The sequence below is a fragment of the Ambystoma mexicanum genome, chromosome 4p, assembly GCF_040938575.1.
Source record: "Ambystoma mexicanum isolate Mex_15411 chromosome 4p, UKY_AmexF1_1, whole genome shotgun sequence".
NCBI lineage: Eukaryota > Metazoa > Chordata > Amphibia > Caudata > Ambystomatidae > Ambystoma > Ambystoma mexicanum.
In genome coordinates, this window is record NC_090927.1 from 1,156,826,652 (window position 1) to 1,156,850,816 (window position 24,165).

At 47.7% G+C, this 24,165-nt stretch overlaps 1 protein-coding gene across 11 annotated transcripts in view; it reads right to left on the reverse strand.

Moving 5' to 3' along the window:
* The window catches only part of MAP7 (microtubule associated protein 7), a 1,989,984-nt gene that overhangs the window by 767,893 nt on the left and 1,197,926 nt on the right, over nt 1-24,165 (reverse strand). For all 11 annotated transcript variants that reach the window (XM_069606765.1, XM_069606764.1, XM_069606762.1 and 8 more), the window contains one exon: nt 16,236-16,422. In XM_069606765.1, the coding sequence (XP_069462866.1) occupies nt 16,236-16,422 (187 nt within the window). The remainder of the gene's footprint in view (nt 1-16,235; nt 16,423-24,165) is intronic.

Here is a 24,165-nt window from a genome sequence, read left to right on the forward strand (position 1 = left end):
GAAGGGTACACTCTGGAGCAGTGGTGGTAGGGCTTTGATCGCTCCCCCCCCTTTTTTTTTTAGGAGGTACTGTACTTCTTGAAGGAGCAAGGCTTGGTGTTTTTTTGCCTTTGGGAGAGGGATGGGGGGGGGGGTGTACATTTCCCCATGAACTCCAGGGTATGGCTATGTTGGATGATGGACAGCATCCATTTGTCAGTGGTGATGTTCTTCCACTGTGCAATGAAGTTGGCAGGCCGCCCCCCTACTGGGGTGTTGAAGTGGAGGGTGGGTTTGGTGGCCTGGGCATGCCTGTTTCGGGGCTTGACTCCTGGAGGTGGCTTTGCGTCTTCATTGGTCTCCTCTGTAGGGTTGAGATCATCCCTTATAACCCTCTTGGGTGGTGCTGGCGTGGCATGTTTGTGGAGAGTAGGAGGACCTGTAGTCTTTCGAAGTCCTGGAAAACCTTGCTTTCCCTGAGTGAAAGGATTGGCAGCATTGTTGTGCCAAGTGAACGCCTGTTTCTGTGTCAGGCTTGATGGCTTGTAGTTTTTTTTTACCCTTTTCGCAAAGACATTGACGCCGTCAAAGGGCATATCAACTGCCTTTGACTGGACCTCTGGCCGAAAATGTGTGGCTTTCAACCGCCATTGTAACATTGCCCATATGGAACTGAGATGGCGTGGTCTGACGCTGCTTCCCCTTCATATAGCAGTGTAAGTGCTTCATCAGTTTGCCATCAGTTAGGAACTCAGGTATTGATCAGAGTTTGAACCAGAGCTCATGGTGGTAGTGAGAGGATCGCAAGTGAGTTTGCCGCCTTGATGATTGTCACGGCTGTCGTGATGACTCTTGCCAAAGGGAGCAAACTGATTTCCCTCTTCATCTGGAGGCACCATATAGGCAGAGGAGGGATTGGCAGAATGCTTATGGGCTCATGTGTTAAATCTAGGACCTTGTATTTTTTCGCAAAGCAAGCCTTTTTAGGCGGCTCCGTGAATGGGTTTCTCATGACAAGGAGGCAGTCCTCCCAGATATATTCCAGTACTGGAATGGCCATCATTGATTTCCTAGAAGATTCTCATTGCTTGGCAAGGAAACCCTCCTTTTTCGGTTCTTCGGGTAGAAGATGAAAAAGCTTCAAAAAGCTTTACATGCCGGTGTCAGGAGGGCATGGAAGGAGCCAATCTGTACTGGGTGCAAACTTCTTGGCGGTAGGACTGCTTGTTCACCGTCACCTGGCACCAGGTCTTCAAACTCGTCTGTGGAGTGGGTGCCTGAAGTCGTCAGCGTAATTGTCAGTATCTGTGAGGGTTACCAGTGGTAAAGGTGGAGACCCTGGAAAAGGTCCATAGGGTGGGGTAGGAGCTAGGCACTTCCTTGTAGGGAACTCACATGTTCGTACTTGAGGAGGCAATGGTGCAACTGGAAGCCGATGCTGGAGCTCTGAAACTAGTGTCTGTAGCATGGATAATATATCCATGCACACATCGCTTGAGCCAAAAGTTATGTCCTTTAGGACAAGAGGCCTTGGAGAAGATTGAGGTGCCCATGGAGGAGCTGGCGTGGGCTCTTGAAGTAGAGAAGGCCTTCTTTTGGTGGACCTGGTCGAGGCACGTTAACAGCTTCTCCTTCATTGTCTGAAGACACCATCTTCGGAACCTTCATTTCCGAATCAGCCCCCTCCTGTAGCAGGTGTGCAGGAGGGAAATGGATGGACAGGGAACTGCAGGTGGTGCATACGGACCAGTGAAAACAGTGGCTGAGGACGAGTTGGCTTGGGGAGGTACGATAATGCAGACAGGACATTGCTGTCTACAGAAACTCCCTTTGGGTATTGGAGACCAAGGGACTTTGTACAGTCGTCATTGACGATGCAGACATGCTTGCTGATGGCATAGGCCTGGATTGCAATGACGTTGATGGGACAGAAGTAATGGTTTTACTAGTTGAAAAAGTTGCCTTTTTTCTCGACGAGGTGGTCGACAGCATAGACAAGGGTGAACTTCGAAGAGGATTTCATTGTCATGAAGGATTTGTGTCGAATGTGTATCGTCTACAGGGTCGCTGACGATGATGGAACTCTAGTCATGGATGAGCGTCGCTCTTCTGTAGAATGTTTGGATGATGAAACCGTCGACAAAGGAGTTCTCACAGACGAAGTGGTCAATGAGTTCACCATAGGCGTCAACAATATAGTCGATGAGAGGGCAGCCCGAGCGTTTGATCAATGCCCCTTCTTTGCTCTCTTCCACCAGGAAGATTCCTTGTGTGAGATCGACCTCTTTGAAGAGGGAGAGCGCTCCAGGGGTCTGCTTGCCTGAAAGAGAAATAACTACGGACAGAGGCCGAGTCAGAGGCCCCCATCACCTTCAACCAACTAAACCTGTTTAGATAGGGTGGGAACCCCAGGGTCAAGCAGAAAGGACAGGCCGGGAAATCCCACGCCCAATAACGGAAGAGTCCTAAGAATTTGACAAAGACCTGTTTGTATTGACAATCAGTATAAAATAGGGACAGCTGTAAACATTGAAACAATCTCCAAACTCTTGAGCTCTCACAAGCATGACAACAAGTTAAAAGTAAGAAATATCTCACCACGGGGGGCGCTGTTGTGCGCCGAACAAGATGGCCGCTTGATCTGCGAGCTCTGTGGCTGGCAGATTCCTTGATCGATGATCCTGTGCAGGTGCGCTATCTTAGTGAAGCCAACTGGAACGACTCTGCAACAGCTGACACAGGGACCACCCGGTCCGAATCCTGAGCAGAAACGGTGCAGGGAACCCAGAGAACGAGGGTTCATGTAGCCGCGGCCATCTGCCAACGGCCGAGAAGCTACGCGCCAAAATCAACAGACCCGGCGTTGAAAAGGGAGAGAGCCGGCCTGGCCTGCATCCTAGAAAACAGCCCATTAGCCTTGAGGGAACCCGACAGAGGACAGACATCCCCACCTGTGCAGCCTGGGAGCAGAGCCCCGGAGGGAAGAGCACGAGTGTCGGTCCTCCATTCTGCGGGTGAGAATCCGCGCTGCCTGCAAAGTCACCGGACCCGTGGCGGGCTGGGCTCCCCGTGGCTCGGCCCGACGTCCGCCCGAGGAGACAAGTCAAGCCCCACCGCAGCAGTGATCCGCCCCTTCCCTGCACAACATCCACGGTGGAATACGAGGGGGCTGATCCGTGGTGGGCTGCCCCCTCTCCCCCTCCTCAGAGAGACTTCAACACCCGGGGTTGAGATGCGGCGCAACAACGGAATCCTGGTGCCGTGCTCCCCGACAGCGAAAGATAAAAAAATACAGACCTCGGCAGCCATAAGGTACGAGAGGAATAAATATTTTCACACACCCCCATTAATCCACCCAAGACTACGTAAACTATTGAGTGACCTACAGAGAAAACACCACTAGAGTCTTGGAAAAGAGTCCAAGGGACAGAGGCACAACGCGAAACTGCAATACCCGGGGGGGGGGGGGGGACACCCACTAAACACCTACGCTGACGGATACCCCGGGGCTCGACGACCCACCCTGAGTGATCAGCATCTGCTCCGCTACCCCTCCTGGGTGGCGTGCTGTGATCCGGTCCCTTCCCCGACCTGTTGGAGCCTGGGCTCGTGGCTCACCCATGAGACACCCCCGCTCCCGGCGGGCACAGCGAGTCTGCAAGGCCCTTGTCCCCCCCACCGCTCCTCCTGCAGCAACATATTCTCCTTCTCTCACTGCCCCCCCCCCACGTCGGGAGCGCTGCCAGCTTCTCCCGCCCTTCCCGCAAACTTTCACTCATTACCTCGGACATTCCTGGATCCCTGAGACGTGCCTGGGGGGGCACGAGACCCCGGATTCCTAAAAATACAGTGAGTGTGCTGCGGTGAGGGGTGCGGGCACTTCAGCATGGCCCCAGCTCAAGCGTTGCTCAACTCCACATCCCGACGCCACCCCGGACCAGCCATGTGCCCATAAATCATATGGTATCTCTCCGGGAGCACACCATTTAATCCTGAGGCGGCCGCTTGGGGATCATTGTTGCGGGGGGGTGCATTCCGACCCCCCCTGCTCACATTCGACATCCAGAGGCCAGACACCCACAGCCCAACGAAATAGTGGGTGTAGCGCCCTCCATTCTTTCTCCAAACATCTGATCTGCTTTTCCCTGAGGTAGCTGCCTCCCGGGTGGTGTAATTGGGGCGTTTTGCCTGACCCTCAGCAACCTACAATACCTGCACCAGGAACTTCACGTACATTGGGGCTTTGAAATACCACTTGCCTCTCCCCCATTGCGGTCCAGGGTCCTATTGAATAGGTCTTGCGACCGGGACAACCGGACTATGCAGAGGTGGGCGCTTGGGTCCCGTTGCCCTCTTGCTTAACCCTCTGAGCCCACCCACCCTAGGTACACCACGCAGACCACGGCTCCTGCCGAGGCACGTCAGCTCAACCTCCTGCAATACCCGGCTATCCCCAATCCTACAGAGCGGTTGATACTACATTCTACTGGTGCCCTTGGTAGTCACCTCTTTGCCAACGCACAAAGCACTGCCTTCCTACTCTCTGCATCCTACTGGGCCACTTTCCTGCACTGATTTTGGTCACCCTTCCTTTTTCCCCATTCAAGTCCCCTCTCGGCACTATGACCAAATGAATAGGGAAAAAACAGTGCTCCATCAACATGTTCGCAAAAACTCTGTCGTGATCGGCTGAAGAGGCACCGGAGCAGGTTCCAACTAACCCAACACCGCCTGACCCTCCTGACCCCCAGAGCAGGATGGAATTCATCCGCGAGGGCTTCACCACACTCCACTCCAAACTCGATGACATGAATGGCACCATATCCTCCATCAAGGCCCACATTGAGAGGATTGATGGCTGGGTGGCAGAGATCGAGACGAGGGTGAGCTCCACTGAGGATAACCTGGGCTCCCTTCGTGCGGAGGTCTCCTCGCTCTCCAACCGAGTCCTTGATGTCGAGAAGAAGAATGAGGACCTTGAGTCCTGATCGAGGCGAAATAACCTTTGCATTATCGGTGTCCCTGAAGACAGCGTCAATGAACCGATGGAGGACTATATCGAGCGCACACTGCTGACTCTCCTTGATTCTCCAAAACCCTCCCCGCAGTTCACGATAGAGAGAGCCCACCGAGCCCTAACAGCTAAACCTAAGCCTCCACGCCCCATCATAAACAGGGTCCTGAACTTCCTCCTTAGGGCTGCAAGAGCTAAGGGCGAATTGCTGTTGGGAGGTGCCAAAATACACCTATACCCTGATTTTTCAGTGGCTGTTCAGCTGGGGCGCAAGGCCTTCTTGGCGGTAAAGAAGAGACTAAGAGACCATGGAGCTAAATACTCCATGCTGTACCCCGCTAACCTACGAATTGAACACTCTAACCAGGTATATTTTTTTCACAATTCCAGAAGAGGCCTCCAGGTTCATTGACGAATGCTTCCCTGGCTAAACCTCTCGCTACACCACATATTTACAACTGTTACGTCATTCTGTTGAGAGGTTACCAAAACCAGCTACCCCTCTGTGTCAGTAACATACGAGTCTACTGCTCTCAATCAAGAACAAGTTGGTTCACCATTGTACGACCGTGCCATACCCATGCGTACAAAATCCTCTCCAAGTTACAAATGAAGTCACTGTTAGGCAACATGTTTATCTGTAAATTGCCCCATGGTCCGGAGCATCGCCACCAGGCCGGTTCACAGGCCCCCCCCCGCCATTGATGCCATTGGTTTGGATTTGGTTAATGGGGTTATCATCCCTCTGTTTGGGGGAGGGATGTAGGTGGGGTGGGTTATGTTGGATGTTATTTATAAAAGGCTTGGCAGCCGCAGCGAGGGTTGAGTGCGAGATAACATTGAACCAATGGTATTACAGGGCTGCTAGGCCGATCCATCGGCCATCAGCATTGATCCTAAACGAACATTTCTACACTGGTAACCGAAGATAACTTAACTTTCATGAGTTGAAATGTGCGGGGTCTGGGTAATAAGAAAATGAGACAACTCCAGTTGCAGTCTGAGCGTCACGGGGCCAAAATCCTTTTCCTGCAGGAGACACACGCTTGTACTGAACACTGTGTAAAATTCGCCAAAATGTGGGGCCCCCAAAGATACTTTACTAATTACTCTACCCAAAGTCGTGGGGTCATGACCCTAATCCACAAGAGCCTCAAGTTCGATCTTATATCCTCACCGATTGACCCCCAGGGCAGATATCTGCTACTTCATGCCACTCTTCAGAACAGGGAGGTGGTCCTACTGAATGTTTACGGTCCTAACATTGACGATCCTGAATTTTATTTACATCTCACGTACCTCCTTGATAGCTTCCCCTTAATACCAATTCTCTGGGGGGTGACTTTAATATGATTTTTGACATGAACCTTGACAGATCTGGCTCCAGACTCTGCCAACTTACCAAAGCAGCCTATACTACATTGTCATCTCTCCCCCGACTTGCGCTGGTCGACGCATGGAGGCTCCTCTATCCCGATTCCCTCTCCTACTTCTTCTACTCCTCGGTACATGACTCCTATACCCGAATTGACAGATGGCTAGTCTCTGATATGCTGATAAAAAAACGTGACGCGGCTAATGATCCTTCCTAGAATCCTATCTGACCAGTGACTATTACCCTTTGCTGGGGCCCGGATCGCGATCGGACTAGACACTGGAGAATGAAACCTCACTCTCTCCATGACCCTGTATTCAGTTCCTGTAACGCTTACCTTGGGCTCTGCGGGAACACCTCTACTACTCTTCTCTGGGTGCGTGGTTCTCTCACTACTTCCCTGTTTTCAGTGTTCTATGAGCAGAGAATCTGTGGAATTAAACAACCAGTCAAAAGTGGAATCTAAGTTAACTGTGAATTGTCTCCTCACCAATAAACACTCCTTCCCACTGAGTTCGCCCTGCTCACCTCTTTTTATGTTTTGATGGGCTCTTCGTCCTGCTTCTGTGCAGGGGCGCAAGTTCTGAAGATGGGCTTTGAATGAGAGTGGGAAAAGAAACTAACTCTAATGGAAGGGGCGAAGGGAGTTCCAATACCACAGGAGGTAAGTTGAATGCTAGAAAAGGTTCAATATGACTAAGAGACAGAAGGTGCCAAGAGAATCAGGAGAAATTGACTCCTAATCTGAAGGGAATGTCACCTTAACCATTAACTCCTCCGCTATTTATGTAATGTCTGGGTAAGAGAGTGAGTTGCACTTACACTCAATTGTCACAAGACACCTCTATCAGGCAATGCAATAAGCAAATTTCTCTGCTCACATAACATAAAAGAAGCTTAGAGCACCAGCAAGAAGGGATACTAATTATACTGTTATATCCCTGTGTGTGTGAGCACACAATGTTGTAAACAAATGAGCTGCTGTTACTAAATGCGCCAACAACGGAACAAACAATTCATGTGCAATACCACAGCCTCAGTAACGTTCCAAGTGTCGAGCGCGGCTAAAAATGCCCGCGTTCGGAAAAATCACTAAGGCTACAATGTTACCAACTGAACACTAAGTGCGGATAATAAGTGCCCGCGTTCTAAACTACAAAGGCTGAGGTGTAAAACTAGATGCAAAAATAACACTTCACAAGAAGCTGTACTTGCGGTGAGGTTGAAAAAACACGGACAGCTTCTCCTGTTAATTCCTCACAGAAGAACGCTCCTTCTCTCTGGACACTCGGAAACTGTGAACTGACAGGAACTCAAGCTGGAACTAGGAATCTACGAAAATGTGAACCGAGAGTGTAACGGGCACAGGTGTATTAAATAACTAAAGGGAAAACTGGGGACATGGAATTCCCGTCAGGGAACGAGCTGAGGTAAGCGTCCGCTAAAAAGCAAGAGGACGCGAAGCGCAGCTCCACAGAGAGGAGGGGTTTAAATACTCGCGGAGCCCGCACCACTAGAACACTTTGCAGGATTCAGGGAAGGCCGCCTGGTGGCCATATTGAGTAATGCGGGAAGGTCTGAATTACAATTGGCCACTGGGTTTTCTCTGCTCTTAACCCAAGAATGATACACAGCAGCCCAAGACCTTTTGGGGGAAGTTCTATGAAACGGTCCTGTGGTCATGACAGTTCCGATTGGAGATGGCCATCGAAGAGTTCTTTGAAATAAATTCTGACTCAGTATCTTCGCAGGCCACTCTCTGGGAGGCTTTTAAAGCTTACATTAGGGGCATAGCACTGTCCAAAGAAAATGGTATCCTTAAAACGATCCGTAAGGATATCGCTGAAAGTGAGTCCAAACTATCGACCCTGGAAGCCCAATTCTCACTACACCAAACCCCTGAAGCCCTAGCATCCATAGGAGCGGAACTCGACACGTTTCGCTCTCTGGCGGACCGCAAACTAAAATTCTTGGACAGCCCTGGCCTCGCTAGGAAATATGGTGAGGGTGAACGTCCTGGCCACTTCCTGGCTAGGCTTCTCCAGCGCGAGCTTGGTGCCCCACACATCCCTGGGGTGGAAAGACCCGATGGCTCCCTAGCCACTTCATTGCAAGATATCAACTCCGAATTCCTTACCTTCTATGAATCCCTATATACCAATGCGGACAGTGCCCCGACATCGGAGATCGACTCCTACCTTGATGCTCTCCCCCTCTCAGTACTCGCTCCCCATTTACCCCTGAGGAGTTCTCAGACGCCGTAGACTCACTTTCCTCAGGGAAATCCACAGGCTCAGATGGCATCCCAATTGAATTTTATAAACGCTACAAATCGCTCCTACTTCCCTGCCTAATAGCCCTCTGGGAGGAATCAGTGGAGACAGGCAAATTTCCACCCTCTCTCCACGAAGCCACGATAACTGTCTTACTCAAACCTGGCAAACCCCCCACACAATGCGGCTCGTACCGTCCACTTTCGCTCATTAACTGCAATGACAAAATCTACGCCAAACTAGTAGCTCTACGCCTGGCCCCCTACATGCCGCACATTATTCATCCTGATCAAGCAGGCTTTATTCCAGGACGCTCCACCTCCTTGAAGCTGAGGCGCCTCTTTAACATACTTAGCAGAATAAACTCAAATGTTCACGCAGTAGCCGCTACACTCGATATGCAAAAAGCGTTTGATTCTGTTTCGTGGAAGTAGCTCTGGCAGGTTCTTGAAAAATGCAAATTCGGCCCCTCCTTTCTCTCATGGGTTAGACTACTATACTCCGATCCTGTAGCCAGGGTCCGCACTGAGGACCGCTGTTCTCCCCTTTTCCAGATTGCTAGGGGGACGAGGCAGGGCTGCCCATTCTCTCCCCTGATCTTCGCCATAGCGATGGAACCATTTGCTGACATGCTACGCCAATCCCATGCACATAGAGGCTTACGAACTGCGGGTCAGTCTGATAGTGTCCCTATATGCCGATGATGGGCTTCTCTTCATCCTCTCCCCCTCCATCAATTTGGCTCCGATATTGGAAGATGTTATCCGCTTCGGTCACATCTCCAGACTTAAAGTGAATTGCGCGAAATCCACCCTCTTCCCGCTCACAAACAGCACTCCCCCCCTCCCCCCGATACCCTGGGGTTCGCTTGGGCTCAGTCAAAATTCACCTATCTCGGAATATAAATGGCTCGCCACTTCAAATTGACTTTCGAAGAAAACTATCAAAAATAAAATACCTCACGAACCTTGCAACTAGGGCACTGGGCTGGAGTAAACTGCCGATCTCCCTTGCAGGCAGAATACGGATACTAAAGATGATAGTACTGCCCCAGCTTCTGTACAGGTTCACCAACATCCCTTCATGGCCAGGTGAAGGGTTCTTCCGCACGTTGACTCGCACGATTAACACCTTTTTGTGGCACTCGGGTGCGGTCCATCTTAAACTTGGGACCTTGTCCACCCCAATGGAGGGTGGCGGCTTCGGTGCTCTTGACTTCTTCAAATACTGGCTGGTTGCGCAAATCCAATTCACGTCACACTAGTTCAAAACATTAGACCCCCTTCACACGTCAGTCTCGATAACTAGCGGTTAGTGACCGGGACATTCGTTCCCTAGTTGTTCAACCCATCCCGTCAGTTCCGGACTAACTTGACCCAGTGGCCTGCACGTCCCTGGCCCTAACAAAAGCATGGAAATTACTCGGCACCGCCCACCCATTCCACGGTAACCTCCCACTCTGGAACTTCCTCCCGGGGGTCCCACATGTACCACCACTCGTGGTGCGCCGTTGGGCCGAGGCAGGATATGAGCTGATCCGAGACATCTTTGAGAAGGGCAACTTCATTGAATGGCCAGACCTCCCATTGTCCCTGAGACGGAGACAGTCTATATGGCTTCAGTACTCATCTCTTCGGAAAACCCTTAAACACAAATATCCCATGTTCCCAGCGATACCACCAGATGATCCCGCAATTGCGGAACTAACCTCCCCCATGCCCACGCTGGGTAAAGTATCCAGACTCTACATCATGGTTCAAACCAGATCCACCCCAGCATTCACCAAACTGAAACACGCATGGGAGGATGACCTCGGGTTGGAAATGACCGACGAACACTGGGCCCATATGTGCACACGCATACACAGGGAATCCTTCAACTCCCGCTTCAAACTAATTCAGTTTAAGGTACTCCATAGGTATCACTATACCCCGAACAGACTTCATCGCATGCTCAATGATCACTCCTCAAGATGCCCCAGATGTGGCTATGATACCGCCGACTACATTCACATGATCTGGTCCTGTCCCTGCCTTACCCAGTTTTGTAATTTGGTATGTTCTACCATGTCAACTATTCTTCAGCATCCTATCATCCCATCCCCAATGAGGTGTCTCTTCCACGACTTCCCCAAACTCCACGGAGATTCCACAAAACTGGCCGGCCTCTGCATGTTGCTTGCAGTACAGTCCATTCTACTCTGCTGGCTTTGGCCCACACCACCCACTCATGCACAGTGGCTCAGGGCGGTCACTTGGGCTTCAGAAACCGAAGAATCCTGGTCCCTACTGCAGCCCACTCACTCAAGACTCAGAGATACTTGGCTCAAGTTTCGATCCTATATGCCCGCTATGGATACTGCATCAGATACCACATACCCAGCTCCCAACCCCACTCACCCCAGTTCCCCTTCCTGAACTGCTGTCTCCCCAGTCTCGCACCCACTGTGCATGTACTTCCCAAGAGTATAATCAAACTGTAAGCTGACTCTGTATACCTGTATTGCCTATATTGTTAATGTATTGTACCTGCCTTGTATGTTGCTCGCCTATGTCTGTGCTGCCAAGCTAAATAAATAAACGTTTATAAAGAAATACCTCACAACTGACGTTTCATTACAATCTTGAGTATAAAAAACCTACGGGGTCGAGGGATTGGTTAGGGGAATCATCTATGCATGTCATCCATAAGGGTTAGTATTTTCATTGGTTACAATGATAGCTCCACCGAAGACCACCTCCTAAATTGTTACAGGTGAATACATGTCATCTCTACTCTATTGGATTGGCTGACACAACAATCATAAGGCAGAGTTATAGGAGGATGGGGATTGCTTGGCATTTACTTCATCAATCTTGGCAATTTAGAAGGTTATCAGCACACGAGCAACAATAGTGACCAGGGGGAGTGCTACCAAAGTGCTACTTTTCCCAATTAGGATACCATCTCTGATTCTCTAGGCCACAAGCCAGGACTGTTGGCTCTGAACTTGGCATTGTTTTGTATCTTTGTCCTGTGAACACGAGAGGGGTGAAAGCCTCAGCCTGTCCGTCCCTGAAGCTAATCAATGGTTATTATCCATCTCTGAGTCAAGTGTGTGGAGACCACATTTTGGATTATTCTGCTCAGCATTTTTGAGGATTTTAGCCCTTATTAATTTGGGTGTCTTTACCTTTCCTGGCCACTGGACACTTGTTCGAGCTACTTTCTTCTCAATGTTAAGCCTTGATTAATGAACAACTGACCTTATAGGAATGTTTGTTTCTTTGCTTAATCTAAGAGAAATGTGTCTCACGCTTGGGAACTGTTATCTTCTGTTTTCCTGGGCGACAATCCAAACCTTCCTTTCCACTGTAAATTTGGCAAGGGCTGTGTAGCTATTGTCTGGTCTGTTCAGGTCTGAATTGTCTGCTAATTCAGCAAGTCAGGTCCCCCTGCAGCTTCAAGGTTTCTTGATGCTCCCCATTCATTGGAACATGGCTGCGCTGTCCATCTTATCCAAAATGGCCATTTGTTCTTGTTGTGTTTCTGCGTTATGCAAGCTTTATAGGTGTTCTTATGCATCTTGCATTTCAGTGTATAACTTGATTATGACATATATTCTAGTGTCTATTGGATGCAGACACATTCTTCATGTCTAAGTGCAGTTTGACCTATTGTTCACATATCTTCGTGGTTGATGCATATCTGCTTTGTGTCTAATGCGTCTACGTCTGTCAGATTTAGCAGTGATGTAATTTGTGTTCGTCGTTTGGTTACAACATGTCCTTATCTGCCAGAGTTCATCTCCGCTTCGATCCCTACAGGGTAAGGTCGGTAGGGTTGCCTTAATGAGTAGCGTCTTTTGTATCTGCGGTATGGCGGCGGAGAGGGGGCCGACACCATAAACTATGCACTCCTTTCATTTCTATGATGTCGAGACAGAAGAGGGACCCTACATACTGAATGACACATTAATTTGCCTCCCGGCAGGCCACTAGCCTGCAGTAGCAGAACGACTGGCAGAGGATACAGGTGTTCAAGTAGTGGTCTGGATATAGACAGAGACACTGTCCATGAAGATCCTCAACGTAAAAGATCTTCAGATTACATGTCAAGCAGTCCTTAAAAAGGCCTTTCTTCCTCATGTCTGTCATCTCAAAGAACTCCTAAAGGCCTCAGACAGAAGATTGAACTCCGGAGGAAATGGTATGGGCCAAGAAGCGATGCAGCACCAAACTAGAAGATTTGATGGAAAAAAACATCAAAGATAGACCAAGATCGCTGAAATTTTAGAAGAGAGAATTCAAGCACTCAACACTTAATGTGTGGTAAAAAATCTTAAGATTTCCGCCAGGGGTGGAGCTAAGGCACCTGTCTAATTAGCTGTGGGCAGTATGACCTAAAATGACTGTGATAGAGAACTAAAGTGACAATCAGTTTAACAAATTTAAAGGTAAACTGCTCTAATGTTACTGAGGATTTCCAGCCTGATGACAGGGAATACTAAACAACATGTGAGCCCATGAAAGATCCAATGGTGGAGAAAATTGTATTTATGTTAAAGTAATGGCAGTTGGCTATTTCATCTAATAAGGCTTGATTGATTGATTGTTTCGAGAATTTGTTGTAGATGAATAATTAGCTTATTCATCAGTTTATAAACATAATTTCTTTTGTGTAATTCCTAATAGGGTGGTTGTATGGGATAATATCCAAACAGATAACAGCATGACCAGACCATTCATGTTGGGAATATGGAGCATTCGTTATTTTAATTTTTCTATGGAGTACCCCGTCTAGAATTCACCCTTGTATGCGAGTATTGTTATGGATAGCTTGTTCAAACTCTAGTGCTGACAACATAGGCCATAATTGTGATGCAACCGTGTGCCATTTGATCCTCAAATCCTAGGTTAAGTTTGCCCATAACTAATAGTTGGCCTTTAAGACACATTATTGAAATTAACAAATGTTAGGCAGAAACCTGTGCAGTTCCCTTAGGGACCACTGCAAAAGATTTAGGACTACAGGTGTTGGCAGTAAACCCACTTGGTAGCAGTCTGTACCACCCAGATTTACCTGGTAGCTGTGGCTGAGCAGTCAGACTTCCCTCAAGAAGAGTTAGGCAGTATGCAAAGTATACACAATAGGCACTCAGATACAATAGCACAAGCAAACACTGACCAGAGCTTTGGTATCAAGGTATATAAATATTTATTTAAAAACACACTTATTGAAACACTCCAGCACTATTATTGTAAATCACTCTAAACACAATCACTATTATTATATATACATTCCTTATTCCTTATCAGACAAGTCTTAGTTAACACCACTTATTTCCAGACAGAGGTGAGCGCTTAACTATAGATGGCGCTCCAATAAGTTTAACGAAAAAGGGAGGGAAAAAGGCAGAATGTAGGAAAATACACCACACTAATACTTAGGAACTCTTAAGCAAGGCAAGAAAGTCAAAAGTTACTTGTGAGCCAAAGTCCATAGGCCGGGTCCACTCTTGGAGAGCAGGGCACAAATGCACCCAAGATCACACAATGACAACAGGCTTAAAAAGTCTTGCAGGGAGTTCAGAAAGGTTTTAGTTAGGCTCAGAAAAGTTTAGCCAGGGTGTCCCAGGATAACACAGGGTCGAAAGCCGGGGGCTAAATCTACCCCGTACAGTCGGTTGCAAGGGAAGCCAGGCAGAACACGGTACCTTATGTGGAAATGATCCTCCAGCGGGGGGAGTTGTTCCTGGCAGCGGTTGCAAGTCGCGGCATCGTCCAGAGGAAGAGAAGATCTCGACGTGGAGGAAAGATGAAGGTCGTTGCACTGCCAGGGAAGAAACCAGCCACAGAGTTTTCCGGTTAAAGGTACTACTCTTTGATTCGCGGTAGTGGTAAAACGTGGTATCCCAGTTGCCGGGGTGCTTGGCACAGGCAAGGCGGCCACGAGATGCTCCAGGAAGCGAAAAAGGAAGCAGACTGGTTATCCCCACCAGTCGAAGGAAGAAGACTCTCCGGGCTGGAGATCTCCTCTGTCGTTGGGAAAAGTGGTGAGACGGTTCAGCAGGGCTCCACCGGTGGTGTCGTCGTAGCAGGTCGGCTCAGCTTCTCCCTCGTCGGATTCTTAGGTCCTGTGGCGCCTTCTGAAGTTCCAGTCCCCAAAGCCCTGCTTTTATGCAGAAAACCCCCATTCACTCAGCCTAGCTGTCACTCAAACATGCTAAGTGGTGAGCCGGCCGGCTCACCACTTGGGCCAATCAGGACGGAGTGCGACTTGAGTTGCCTAGGCAACTCAGTCCAGGGTGCCTAAATCCCCCTCCACTCCTCCTAAGTACCCCAGACAGAGTGGCACCACATTGGAGGGCTTCTGTGGAGAAGCCCGCCAAAAAGTGGAACAAAGAGCTCAACTTGGGTTGGAGTCACAGAAGCGAACACAAATGCCATTTTAGAACCGAGTTCTGGCAAAAAATACCAACCGGAGAATTAATATTAAATAAATAAACCAGCGGTATGTTCGAGGCTATAGGAATTAAATAATTAAAGTTGGTAGCCTCGAACAATGGGAAATCCCATTGGGATATATTCGCGGTTGAATTTAAAAAGTAGTATCCACTGCCACCAGCCAAAACTCGATCAGGGGGGACGGAGACGTGCCCCCCTCGACTAACAGACCCCAGGGCAATCGAATTGCCCCGGCCAGTACGTCCACAATATGATGGTTTGTACTGGTTCTGTTCAGAATTTGAGACTAGTAAAGTCAATGGTGACTTTACATGTCCTGGGAGACAGTAGTCAGTCCAAGGGTATGGAGTCTATACTGGGGGGTCACTATGACACCCCTGTGTTACTGCACTGAGGGTGCTGTGTAACACACATCACAAAAACACATGAAGGCCTATGGAGTAAAAGACCGCATAGCCCATTAAACACATCTAGAATCAAAGAGACACACTCAAATCATGTCCAAGAGTGAGGGTAAAAGAGTCTCACTCTTGGCAGGAGAAAAAAAGAAACCCCAAAAATCCAGCAAAGCTGCTGGGGGACTCACTAGGTTAGGAAATTCAGCCTAAACAGACACATCAAGTAATTTCAATGGAAAGTCTAGTTTTAATGCAGATGGACGGTAGATGATGAAAGTGTGTAGAAATGTGGATGTCGTTAGAAAAATTGTAATAAAGTCCTGCAATCCTGAATAAGCAGACTCTGTACTACTAGTACAGTCAGAGATGATTTAAATATAATGGCAACCCCCCCCCCCCCACCTCTGCCTCCATTTCTGATGGCATTTGACAGGGAGTACCCATCAGGAGCCGCTATAGCAATTGTACGACCAAAAATGTCTTGAAGCCAAGTTACGAATTGTAAGGTCAGAAAAACATCTTCAAAATGCAAAGAATTTTTTTTATATATGGGACCCCTCTATTGTTCCATTAAACACATCTTAATATATGATAAGACTAGCACACAATGTTAATGAGATGTTTTAAATGTTCAATAACTGAACATTCTATTTTACTAACCATGGTATCCTGAGAGAAATAAATATTAATGACATAGTGCCATTGGAAAACTATTTCACATGCTAGTCAGCTGGAAAAAACAAGGTGTACCTTTCTTCCACTTCTCTTTCTCTCCTTTCCTGCTCTTCTCTCTCTCTCTGCTCACGTGCAATGCGCCTCTTCTCTGTAAGAATCCTTGTTGCTTCCTCCGGGTTATTTGTTCCGGCAGACATCTTATTAGAGATGGCAGAAGGCAACAAAGTAGATGGCAGTGGTGAAGGCAGAGTAGGAGTGCTTTCTGAAACACCAATAAGCAGAAACAACTAATTGAATGTAGCACTCCAATGGATTTTGTTTTTCGTTAATAAAAGGTTCCCCCATTATATCCCATTTAAGAATAGTACATAAGGTCTCATTAGAGGTAAGTAGCAACAGTAAAAATGGACCGTATTTGCAAATACTGCATATTCTTACCAGCCACCTGTTAATTAGGTAGGCAGTATTTATTGCATGTTGACATACATCCAGAATATAGTTCTCATGGAACAATACAGTGACCAGCATCTGGTGCTTTGCTTCCATAAGAATATCAATGCTGCTCCAAAACACTATAACCTGTGATACTATGATGTTAATCAAACTGTGTTTTTCTTCTTGTATTGTCCTAAGTACTACGGTAATAATGTTGTAACAAGGTAATATAAAGTGTTTGTATTTGCTTGTAAAAAAGTGAAAAGTTCAATGTGAACTATAACACTAAATTAAAAAAAATACTAAAACACTATAAATACATGACTGCATGAAACAGAAGTAAAAGTTAATATTGTGGGATAAAGAAATGCACCTCATACTTTTCATCAACGCATTACCAGGACTTGCACTTTAACATCCACAGTACAGAAAGCAGCATCCTTAAACTTTCTTCAAGCCTTTACAGGACAGGTAATTGCAGTTAAACAACTGCAGGGCAAATCCATATGCATATTTAAAAGCTTTTCTGTACCACAGGCATCTTTACAGCTATGAAAAATAATACACAGTTCAGACGGATAGCTCCACTTCATCTCCTGTTTCGCAGAGCATGTTTCCGATGTCCCATCAAGTAGCAAGTATACTGGATCTGGCCACGTTTTTACTGTACAGAAAGCGTCTCTGTGCCAGCACTTGGGATAATGTAACAAGCAGTATTACGCGCTCACAATAGTGAGACCTGTGCACCACGATGAGAGGACAAACCGACATGTTCAATGACATTTCATGGTCCAAAAATACAAAAGGGCCTACACAGACACATTGATTTGATGAAACATACATTTTCCTTTCTAAGGTAAACCACTTTGGGCCTGATTCATAGAAGTGTTTTATAATGGCGCAATCCCATAGGAAAATGCTCTGTGAATTGAGCCTTACACAATGTTTCCGTTAGCATAGCTGTCGAACATAAATGAGAGGTATGTTATAGTTCACGATTTGCATTCTATTGGCTAAACGGTTCACTTACAGAATTTGTGTACAGCTCTGTCAACTGAAGCCAGCCTCTATGAAAGTTACCCAAGGGTAGACAGTGTGACGTTTTAGAGACATGCCAATTAGGAGAAGCTGACCATAATCAAAGGAGTTGAGGTAGTGAAAGGCTGCATGATAGTAAGAGCTGCAATCAAATTGCAGTAAAACAGATAACTTTTTAGGTCTGGTTAGAAGGAGTTTTGGGCTTTACGACAAACCTATAGATTTAATTATTCTTCAAACTTGTTTTGATTTTTAAAGCAAGCAAACCAGATCCTGGTTTAGTTCTAGCTAGAGGAGGATTTGAGCTCTATTATAAACCTATGGATGTGTTTAATTGCTTTTTTAAAACTTGCATTTTTATTTTTAAAGTAAGCCTTTTGGTTCTAGAGGAGCTCATCCGAATCCACCGGTTTGTAAATAGGTACGAGATCTTCTACCTATTAAATTGTCTAGCATGTATTTTTTTTGTTTTTTTTTGTTTTAAAAAACGTTATTTAAGCTTGGCAATCAAGGAGTACAACATCCTGAAAAGGAAAAATCAACAGATCACGTTCCCAGCAGTGGTCAATGGATAACGAAAACATAGCTAATATACACACTAAGGTTATTTCCATAGGGCTGGTTTCTGCACAGTCTTATCCCCCCAAGCCTGAGGCCTGGCAGGTCCACCATCTCAATTATCGATTCAATGCTTACATTCTTGGCCTCAGTCTGGAGGTTGATTGGCCAGGTATGCACGAAATTCTCCCCATATGTCCTTAGGACTGGATGTAGTTGGCAATGCCCCAATATAGGCCTGCTCACAATTCTGATCCCATGTCAAATCGGCCAACCAGTCCTTAGTCTGTGGCAGGGCCTTGTCCTTCCACCTCCGTAAAACACACCGTTTGGTCACCATGCATCCCATATTAATAAAAGCTCTCGTCCGTTTCACGGGGGGTGTTGGACCACAGGCCAAATAGTGCACCCATGGACAAGCATGCAACAGGTAAACCCACCACTGCAGACAGCATATTAAGCACAGACTCAAATTCACCTAGGCAATCGTAACTCCAGAGCATGTGCAAGTGGTCAGCTTTATTTATTTATTTACTTATTGCATTTAAATTGTTAAACAATTTTTTAGCAAAAATGTCTCAGTTAATAGAATTTTAAAAAAGTAAAAGAAAAGGAATACATAAAACAGTAAAAGAAATAAATTGAATCTACTTCACTGAGCCTGTTTCGAACGTAATTCGCTCAAGGAATTGAAAAAGAGCAATTACATACTTATGTTTTGATCCATCTATCAACAAAGTCCACCAAACTGCAGGGTCAGATGCTCTAAAATCTGAAAACAAGTGTCTGAAATGAATTGTCCGAAGATCTCTCAGCACAAGACAACCTGTAACAATATGTATCAAAGTTTCAAACTCTTCAAGGGTTCTGCAGAACTGACAGATTGTCTTCCAGCAAACCTTGTGTAGCTTGGATCTCCTTTGTGGGATATAAATTCAGCCGAGCTCGAAGACATGTGTCCCGTATTCTTTTGTCTGGAAACTGTTTCCAATAGGGACAAACGTAATCCAGTTTCCAACCTTCCAGGGGGAGGTGTGTCACCAATTAGTATAGTAAGTATAATTGGTTATTTATAATGCGCTTAATATCGAATAGGTTTCTAAGCACGGACCAGGATTCGAACCTGTGTTGCTCTGCGTCTTCTTGCTTCCAAGATGAGCGCGTTGCCACTGAGCTATACTACCCGTGCCCGTGGTTCTAGCTGCCACTTGAAATGTTTGAATCCAGTCAAAAGTTTTCAATTTTGCTTTCACCCGCTTAGGGTTTGACAGAAGTTGGTCAAATCGGCTGCCTATAGCTTGCAGACAGCTGGTCATATCTTGAAGCCAGTCCTGTAAAAATGGGTTGTTGTGTTGAATTGTTTCGTTACAAACCAGGTCCAAGATTGGAGGTCTTGAGATTGCAAAACACTTGGCAAACAAGGCCAGTCTGTTCCAAGTGATTGAACATCTCAAGGAAGAGAGGCCCAGTTCTCGACAAAGAATCGTAATAGGGGTAGATTTTGGAACCCCGAGAACTTGCTTCCAAAAGATCCCCTCCAAGCGGGACCAGAAAGGGTCAGAGAACGACAGCATAGCATCAGCACCATAAGTTACAGTGGGAATAACTTTTGTTTTATAAAATCGGATAACAGGGATGATGGAAAAATGCCCACATTTCCTGTTGAATGCGCACGCCTGGCAGGTTAGTGTTTTCATTTTTCCAACTAGGAAGGATAACGTCAGCGCTCAGCCAAAATCCCAGATATTTAAAAGAATCCACGTGCTCAATTTTCTCACCACCAATTTTCCAGGAAAACCGATTTTCGGCTTTAATAGATGTCCCAAAACTCATAGTTTTGGTCTTGCCTTTGTTAAGCTCGAGACCATTCCGAGAGATGTAATTATAGAGGGCATCGAGTTGCCACTGTAGGCCCACCGGAGTCTGGTCGCTGAGCACTACGTCATCGGCATACAGCAAGCGCGAAAAGTAGTCACCACCCACCTTCAGAGGGAATGATCTTATGGGTTTGAAGGCATCGTGCATATCCTCCAGAAAAAAGTTAAGAGCTGGTGCCATCGGGCATCCCCGTTTCACCTCTATCAGGGTCTTGATTTCTTTAGACAGGAGCCCTGCTCGATTTAGTCTAACTCTCAAGGTGGTATCAGAGTGTATAGCCTTAATAGGTTATAAAATGGCTACAGAACAGTTATTTTTTTTTATTTTAGACCAGAGCAGGCCTCTGTCTACCCGGTCAAATGCCTGGATGAGGTCCACGAATACCATGTAGGTTTTTGTTTTTCGTCACCTGGATTTTTCTTTCAATAGCTGGAGCAGGAAGATGTTGACTGCCGTACCCAGGCCTTTAACAAATCCACATTGGAAGTGGTTGTAACTATCAGTGGACCTACACCAGTCGTGGAAGTGGTCTAAGAGGATTGTGCCGAAGAGTTTACCTATCACGTCGAGGAGAGTGATAGGGCAATGGTTCTTTGGGTCCTTTTGATCCCTTTTTTTGTGGATCGGAACCATTATTGCCCTCCTTTTTTAATTTTTTTTATTTGTATTTGGTTTATTTAAACCTTTACAAAACAACAAGAAATGTATAATAAAATCCAAAAACATTACAGTAGAAAAAAAAATCCAATTCATCATCGACATTAATAATAAAATTAATAACAGAAAAAAATATACTCAATCAATACAAACACTTTTCCAATAATCCTTCAAAGGAAAAAAAGAAGTCCTACTTAAAAGGTAATACTGTAAAAATCAGGTAAAAACATATATCAAATTCTTATAACATTAACCATACACATTACACAATGAAGCTTTAAAAGTAAAATAGAAGAAATATGGCTCTGTATTACAAATTTAAACTTTTGATAAATCCTGATAATGATAAACCCTCATGTATAGTTTGGATATTAAGGCACCGTTTCCATGCCAACTCTGCCTGATACAAAATAGAATTCACATTGAGAGGCTCCAAAAATGTTAACCTAAGCGGCTGTAATAACACACACTCCATGACCAGATGTTTTAGAGTCTCCAAGTTAGCCGAACAAAACCTACATCTGGCTTCGCCCAACGGAATTAGCGATCTCCTTGGTAAGATGTCCCTAGTAGGTAAGATATTCCATCTAGACCTAAGAATAGTTCCTCGATAAGATCTATCTGGAAATTGCAAAATAACCTTCGTAGGCAAACCTCAGTGTCATGTCCGATCACACATCCACCACCCGCCAAGTCCTTTGTGTTCCCCAGTCTCACTCACGTACCCAACGGCAGCGGCTCAGCCGGAAGGAACAAGTTACTTACCTGTAACTGTTGTTCTCCAGCATGGGTCTGGCATGGATTCACATGCTCATGAATATTCCCCGTCGTCAGGCTGGGAATCCTCGGTAAAGAAAAAACCAGTATCAGTTTCGTTTCTGATCTGTCTTTCGTAGTAATAACCAATCACTGGTCTCTGCGTCATACTGACCACAGCCAATGACTGCCCTCTACCTAAGCACCGCCTCTGGCAGCCATCTTCAGATTTGGAAGCACGTGAAGTGGCAGTATGACCAAGTGAAGAGCCGCAGAGGGGTAGGCGGGAGGGTTCGCATGTGAATCCATGCCAGACCCATGCTGGAGAACAACAGTTACAGGTAAGTAACTTGTTCCTTCTCCAGCATGGGGTCTGGCATGGATTCACATGCTCATGAATAAAGAATACATAGCAGTATACACATGCACAACCACGGGAGGTGGCAAAGGCTCAACATTAAGCATAGCATCAAACTCAACATTAAGCATCTTACCTCCTCACCAGGCTCACCTCAGGCGAACAGGTTGCGCAGCACTGCTTGGCCGACCCTGGACTCCTCCCTGGAATCCCGATCGACGCAGTAGAACTTCGTGAAGGTGTGCGTCGACCTCCACGTAGCAGCCCTGCATATGTCCAGCAGGGGCACACCAGAAAGGAACGCCGTGGTAGCTGCGATCGCTCTGGTGGAATGGGCTCTCGGACGGCCGGGCAGAGGTCGGTTTGCCAACCGATGACAGTACATGATACAGCCGGAGAGCCATCTGGAAATGGAAGCCTTCGAGAGAGCCTTCCCCTGATTGACAGGTCCAAAGTTCACAAAGAGTTGTGACGTCTTCCGAAAACACTTCGTGCGGTCCACGTAGAACTTCAGCGCTCTAGCTACATCCAGCGAGTGCAAAGTCCTCTCAGCCGGCGACGAAGGCGACGGGAAGAATACAGGCAACACCAAGGGTTCGTTGAGATGGAAGTCCGACGGTACCTTGGGCATGAAGGAGGGGTGCGTCCTGAGCACTACCCTCGTGTCGTGGAAAGTCAAGTACGGGGCCTTGCAGGAAAGGGCCTGGATCTCTCCCACTCGTCGTGCGGAGGTGATGGCCACAAGAAAAGCAGTTTTCCACGATAGAAACTTCAACGGAGCCGAGTGCAGAGGCTCAAACGGAGGTCCCATGAGCTTGGTCAGCACCACGTTGAGCTCCCACGCCGGGGCCGGAGCCTTCACCGGCGGGAACGATCTGAACAGTCCCTTCATGAACTCTTTCACCAGGCGATGAGACCACAAGGACGTCCGCCCCGTGGTTCTGGTGTATCGGGAGATCGCAGCAAGATGAATCTTGATGGACGCGTGTGCCAGGCCAGCTTTGGCCAGCGTCAGCAGGTACGGCAGTACTTGGGGAGCCGTAATCCGTAGAGGGTTAATCTTCTGTGCGTGGCACCAGACAGAGAACCTCTTCCATTTGTGTCCGTAGCATTTAAGAGTCGAGGACGCCCTGGCCTTTGCAAGAACCTCTCTGCAGTCGGCCGGTATGTCGTATCCTCCAAACTCTAGCGCTGCAGGAGCCAGGCCTGCAAGTTCAGCGACTTCGGGTCGTGGTGGAGGATGGCGCCTCCTTCCCTGGAGAGTAGATCCGCGTCCGCCGGCAGCTTGATCGGCGGGGACGCTGACAAGTCCAGAAGGTCCGGGAACCATATCTGCCTCGGCCACGAGGGTGCGACGAGGATCATCCTGCACCGTGACCTCTTGAGCAGGTTGACTAGCCGGATTAGCAGAGGCAAGGGAGGGAACGCGTAGAGGAACAGGCCCTCCCAGGGGAACGAGAAAGCATCGCCCATGCTCCTCGTCTGGGGAAACCTGCTGGCGAACCTCCGGCACTTGGTGTTCGTCGCCGTCGCGAACAGGTCGATCTGGGGTGTGCCCCACCGTCGGAAGAGTCGATCCACCAGATCCTGCCGTAGTTCCCACTCGTGGCACGAGCGCAGCTCCCTGCTGAGTGAGTCGGCGATGGTGTTTTTTATCCCTGCCAGATGAAACGGCACCAGAAAAATCCTTTGGGCGACGGCCCAATGCCACAGGTCCTGCGCCTCCTTGGACAGCGCTGGGGACCTGGTTCCGCCCTGTTTCCTGATGTAAAACATGGTGGTGGTGTTGTCGGTGAAGATCCTCACCACCTTGCCCTTGAGGGACGGAAGGAAGGACCTGAGGGCCCAAAACACTGCACGGAGCTCCAGGACGTTGATATGCAGGGACTTCTCCGTCGGGAGCCAGAGTCCCTTTGCGTGCAGATTTTCGGTGTGCGCTCCCCACCCTTCCAGGGAGGCATCCGTAGTCACAGTCTCCTGGTGGGCTGGGGTCTGGAAGTCCATGCCCGCCGTCAGATGCGCGCGGGTGCCCCACCACCGTATCGCTCGTCGGAAGTTCTCGTCGAGCTTGATCCTTTCCTCGAAGCTGCCCGTCGTCTGGATCCAGCGCGCATCCAGGAATTCTTGCAACGGGCGCATCCGGAGCCTGCACATGGGAATGAGGTAGATGCAGGAAGACATCATCCCGAGGAGGGACTTGATGGACCTCACTTTGGCCGCGTCGGCCACCAACATCCGTTGCACCTTGCCCAAGATGGTCCTGGTCCTCTCCTCCGACGGGGAGGCCAGAAGGGACACTGTGTCGAGCCTCGCTCCCAGAAACAG